Source organism: Vicia villosa, linkage group LG2 (genome assembly GCF_029867415.1).
Source record: "Vicia villosa cultivar HV-30 ecotype Madison, WI linkage group LG2, Vvil1.0, whole genome shotgun sequence".
NCBI classification, from domain to species: Eukaryota; Viridiplantae; Streptophyta; class Magnoliopsida; order Fabales; family Fabaceae; genus Vicia; species Vicia villosa.
The window spans coordinates 1,138,130-1,144,156 of record NC_081181.1 but is presented as its reverse complement, the minus strand read 5'-3'; the positions used below and the strand labels follow the sequence as shown (position 1 = coordinate 1,144,156).

The 6,027-nt window shown below is 36.2% G+C and overlaps 1 protein-coding gene across 1 annotated transcript; it reads left to right on the top strand.

Annotated features, from left to right (window-relative positions):
- Nucleotides 1-3,118: 3,118 nt before the first annotated feature.
- On the top strand, nucleotides 3,119-4,931 carry LOC131646465 (uncharacterized). The gene is made up of 8 exons (XM_058916492.1): nucleotides 3,119-3,256; nucleotides 3,409-3,486; nucleotides 3,623-3,890; nucleotides 3,976-4,066; nucleotides 4,146-4,273; nucleotides 4,355-4,367; nucleotides 4,533-4,695; nucleotides 4,770-4,931. The coding sequence occupies exons 1-8, from the start codon at nucleotides 3,119-3,121 to the stop codon at nucleotides 4,929-4,931; spliced, it is 1,041 nt and encodes a 346-aa protein (XP_058772475.1).
- Nucleotides 4,932-6,027: the final 1,096 nt, after the last annotated feature.

Sequence of the window (6,027 nt, the reverse complement as noted above, 5' to 3'; positions counted from 1 at the left end):
ACATACAAAGTGCCTTCTAAACCTACCCAAACATGCACGGTAAGTTTTCATTTTTGGGGACCACATTAAGCACCAATATACCGCTCTAAGCACGCTCTCTTCTGGAAATTATTTTTCAGAGCGGGCTCTACGATTCTGCAAAAAATTCCCGCGTGACCTGCGTCATACCAGACCCAAACCTTTGCCTAAAAACTGATTTTAATCATTATTTTTCTGTGATTTAAAGTCTAATAACCTAGTTCTAATATAGATTAATTATTCTTAACACAAAAATACCAAGTTTCATCATACCCCCAACAATCTTCATAAATCCTAGACCTTCAAACCCATAATCATGGTGGATTTGACCCTAGTTCATGTTATCATTCACCAATACAACAATCAACAATATCATATGTAACATGTAACATCATAATTTTTATTAGTTATTTTATTAATTATTTTATTTGGTGTTTTTATTAATTATTTACTTATTTAATTATTATCTGGTATAATAATTATGTAAATATTTAATTATGTATGTATTTGTGATATTTGGGTTAATTATGTTATTAGAGGGATATAACTAGTTGGGCCTGAAATAGTAGTGATAGATGTAATACGGGAGGTGTTAAATGAGTAAGCCCATTAAGAATAGAAAAGATAGTAAGGTTTGAGAATAGAATGTTGTCATTTCATTTTTTGGAGATAACAAGATAAGAGAACAAGAGAGGAGAAATGAAGAGAAGAGGAGAAAGAGGAAACCCTAGATCTACAAGAGGTAAGGGTTTGACTTACAATTATTATGTTTGTATGTGATTATATGCAATGGGTAGTATGTATGTTTAGGAATGAGTGTTCCATTTTCCCTAATTTGATAGTTACGTTTTGGTTTGAGACTTTGGATTTGATGATGAAATAGGAGAAATTGATGTGATAGGCTAGTACCCATAAAGATTAATGCATTAGGTTTTTATTGTATGGTGATAATCTAGTGTTTTATTAGAATATTTGGACCTATAACATGTAATTTTTGTATTGGGTTTTGGTTTGGAAGGAGCTGAACTCACAGCAGAATTTTCCCTACTAATGTGATTCGTTGGGCGAGTGCTCTGCTTCGTTGAGTGAGTCTTCACTCTGATGCCTTCGTCGGGCGAGACCAGTGGGCGAGAGGGGGAAAATATGGCCAATTTTCTGGAACTAGTTGTCGGGCGAGTGAATGATTTCGCAGGGCGAAAATCGCCAGATTTGTGATTTTCAAAAGGGCATGACTTTTTATCCGTATCTCCGTTTTATGTATCGTTCGAAACATTAGGAAGCTAATGAAATTATCCTTATGATAGAACTAGAATTTTTGGCACTTGATGGATTAATTATGATATGGTTGTATAATAACATGTATTTATGTGAGTATGTGTTATGGCTTAATGGAATGTGAATAGTATGTGTTGGTATGGTAAATTATATATGATTCATGATTGTGTGCAAATGAATATATGCTATTTGAATGTACCTTGTTGTGGATGATTACTTGATGAATGTTGTGTAACTTTTGGTGGGTAATTCATATGAGATGGATTATTGTGGTATGCATATATTATTAAGATTGAGAGATGGTCTTAATTTGAATATGTTGCTGTTGAGTTGCACATGCATCATTTGTGTCAATAGGAAATGGGTGCTAGTTCTCGCGGAGACTAGTGACTTGTCCCAAGATCAGAGAGGGGGCTTGAAAGCTTAGAGGACATGCTTTTTGCAGGTTATATGTCTGGGAGATGGACCCGGTATGTCTGGAAAGGATAACAGAGTTGATACCACATGCATGAGTTGCATTTGTTGTTGTTGAGTCACATACATTATGTTTATGGATGTTATGTGATATGTGAACTTGTGATAATTGTGTTTGTATTCTTTTGGTGATTAATCCTTGGAGCTTTGTTGTATAATTGAATATGTGAAATAGACTTGAGAAAACGCTATTTGCATGATTATGTAAGGTGTGGTGAATTCTTATATATGTATGCTATGCATAACTTATTCTTACATATTTCTATGATGATGTGAAGTCTCACCCTTCTGTTGGAATGATGTTCTATGCGACATCGCTCAGGTACTAAAGATAGTGGTTCTTTGTACGAGGATATCGGAGAAGCCTAGTTTGGTCTTTTCCATTTGATTAGGTAGTGAGTCGATGCTCTGTTCATGTAAAACTTTGGGGTTTTTAGTGTCGAACTCATGTTTTGTTATTGAGATGTATTATGATACTTACTTGTTGACTTTGTATCTTTGAGATAATGTTTGTTGTTGAGCGGCCTTAGTTCCTAATATTTTGGATTTGGTATTTGGTGATGATCCTGATGAATATTATTGAGACATGATTATAGTATGGGATATGATCATTTGCTAATACATGAGTAATGTTATTTCTGATGTTGTATGTATTGATGTGAGAAACGTAATGTTTAATATGTGTTATGTATTTATGACCAAGGGTATCTGTTATTTGAGATGTTTTGGTTTATTGGTTTTCCAGTTGTGTTTGGAAAACGACATGTGACACCCTTTTGTGTTATGCATTTTATTTACTCTGATTATTTACATGAGTATTTAGGTTTAGAAAAGGGGTGTTACATAACACCCCTTTTCTAAGCCCAAATCTACAATATAAGAAAGTTTACTGCTCTGGAAAATACATTTTTGCCCCTTTGCTCCTGTAATGTGCCACATGGACACCTTGCTTGGCTTTCTTTTTAATTTCCTATTTTCTAATTTTCTAAAACCTGTTTCTTCTTTCCTAAAGCCTATCAGTTCACGTGAGCACAACAATTCCAATTAATACCTTTTGCAAATATATTTGATATATCTTTCTTGGAAACAGAGATATGATCTTTCCCCTATACCCACTCTAATGTCTTTTCAAATCCTTTCACTTTCTTTTTTTCGTTTCCTTCAACCTGTGCAACGGGAGCTCATTTTCTAACCCTTTTCCATCTTCAACATATTCCTCTGTCTTCAACCTTCCTTTCCTCCCTCTACGCCTTCAACCTCCCGCCGTCTTCAACCTTCCTTTCCTCCCTCTACGCCTTCAACCTCCCGCCGTCTTCAACCTTTTTGTATTATCTTCAACATCTACTTCTAAATGGCTCGTCCGATGGAGAAGATTATTGACATCAACGACACCAAGGAGTTGTGGAAGGTGGCGGTCAGAGTTGCCCACAAATGGAAGGTAGTATCCAACAACAAGGAGCACTTTGAGATGATCTTTCAAGACAAAGAGGTAAACGAATACATCTGTGGACTTCAATCTTTGCGTTTTTTTACTTAAATCATCATAGGGTTTTTTAATTTTTTGTTTTGTTTATCGTCGTGTTCAACTTTTGATTGTTTATATTGTAGATGTGTTTTTAAGATTATGTTTTGCGTTTCCAGTTAGCTAACATCTACCATGTTCTTTGTGTTGTTGATAGTTTTTGTGAACTTTTTGCCTATGTGATTCATGCTGTTGATGTTTAACAGCTTTTGCCTTCTATGTTTCAACACGTTTTCTACATGTTTTTCATGCTTTGCTTCTATTTTACATATTATGTATTTCTTATTTATTGCTTCTACTTTGGTCTGCATTTAACCTTTTGTATATTCCCAGGGGTGTGACATTCACGTGATTGTTCCAACTGCATGCATGGCCGCATACAATGAGAAGTTTGAGGTGGACCATACGTATACCGTGTCAAATTTTGCAGTGCAACCAAATAACTTACTTTTCAAACCATGCTCCCACAAGTTCTTTGTGAAATTTACGGGAGGAACTGCTGTTGGTGATGTTGACAAACACGACATACCCCCAAAACCACGCACTTTCACCAGTTTCCCCGACATCATAAGCGGCAACTTTCAGAAGAATGTGCTCATTGGTAACACTACATTCTTATATCCTTTTCTTTTCGCATTATATATTAGCTCAATTTCTTATGTGCTTCATTTTCAAAAATTCCTTAGACGTTATTGGTATGCTCGAGAGCATTGGGTATCAACAAACACAAAGTGGGGGGAGAAAACTTCAGGTTAATTTTCTGCTAAAAGATTCAAGGTATGTGGTTCGACCATGCTTCGTTTTGCCATTTTGAGTCTATTTGATGTCTAATAACAGCCCCATTGTATGTCTGCAGCAACAACACCATCAATTGCACCCTTTGGGAGGACTACGCCAAAGCGTTTTTTAAGTTTAACAAGGAGAAACCTGCGACATGTGACCCGACCGTTATTTTGCTTCAGTATGCAAAAGTTAAAGAAGCTGGTACGTTGTTTTGTTTTTTAATGTTCAGTTCTTACGTCTGATGTTGTGGTAATTTGTTTGCATTGTTCTTTTTTCATTTAGGCCAATACCCACTGTCTGTTACCAACACATTCCATGTTACCAAGCTCCTTATCATTGCATAATTGCCTTGTGTCAAGGACTTCCTTAACAGGTGGCTTCCATGATACATATGGTCTCGATGTCTTTTAATTTTGATTAATCTTATATTATAGATATTGATTCTGATTTCCTCATGCAGTTTCCCAAAGGATTCACTGCGTATTGTTTCCACACAACTAACCTCTCAGTCTCAACAATACTCCCGCACTTCGACAAATGAAAATGTTGGAAATAGTCGTGCTCAAAAGTTGCTTAACGGGGCTGTTTCTATACCACTCAGTCAGATGAAAACATTCCGCGAGGTAGCGTTACGTATTCTGAAGCTCTTTGACTAAATATATGATTTCTTCTAATTCATGTTATTTTTTTCATGCAGATTACTTTCTGTGCTACATATGCAAAAACGAGAAAACTTATTGCCTCGTCCTACGGATGGTACTACCAGTGCTGTCATGAATGCACTAAATCTGTTCGCGGTGACAAACCTCCCTACAAATGTGATAATGGACATTTTACTGAGGCGGAAATCTATAAGTAAGATTCATTCACTCTGCCCTATTCAGTACAATATATGATCATGATTTTTCAACATTCATTTCTAATCCATTTAACCAATAACATGTATAAGATCGAAGTTGAAGGTTTTGATGGCCAAACTTCTTGCAAATTTATTTTCTGGGATCGAGAATGTACCGAAATCTTACATCTATCGGCTGCTCAAATGCGGGAAACAATGATAACGGTTTCGGTCTTCATACAAAATTTATCGATACGGTTTTTAACTTCTGTGGCTGAGCATTGCTAACATTGTATATTTGTTTTGTAGGCTGGTATCACAGATCCATTAGAATTCCCATTAGCTCTCGATGCCATGTTGGACTTGCATCTTGCTTTAAGGGTTAAATGGCAGCCCAGCTGGGACAGCGCCTCGGTTGTTATGTTCATAAAAGATGATGAGTTCGTTAAACAATTTAAGGCTCCTTGGACGGACACTCCGGTATAACTATACTCAAAACGCATTTGTTATTGCTATTAACATCATCTACCTTGATACTGGAACTAATTCTCTTTATACACTCAGGTCGTGAATTCTGAACCATCCGGTACACCACTCCCACTACAGGTATATTTCATGAATCTTTAGAATACTAATGCTCAGAAATTGCAACTTTAGTTATTTGATAATGAATCTGATACGCAACTCCCATCTTCTGTTTATATTCTGCAGATTAAAGAGAGCGTAGATGAGGCCAAAACTGATGCTGCAGATGATTGTGACGTTCTTACGGTATGTATCATTTTCCATATTATACGCATGAACTGTTTGATAAACCAGCATGAACAAATTGTATTCATAAGTTATTTTTATGTTTTGTTTACAGGACCTGGAAATAACATCTAAGCATAACCCGGAGCCTCTAACACCCACTGCAAAAAGGCAGAATCATGATGGCTCCAGCGAATCGACATCTGTGCGTGACGGTGAACTATCTTCAACCAAATTGAAAAAGATCATCAAGTTGGAGAACAACAAATAGGTGTCGTACGTGTCGGTGAACTAAGTTTGATCAAATGTTAAAAGTTCAGCAAGAAGGAGAACAACAAATAGAGATAGTCCTAATTTAACGATTATT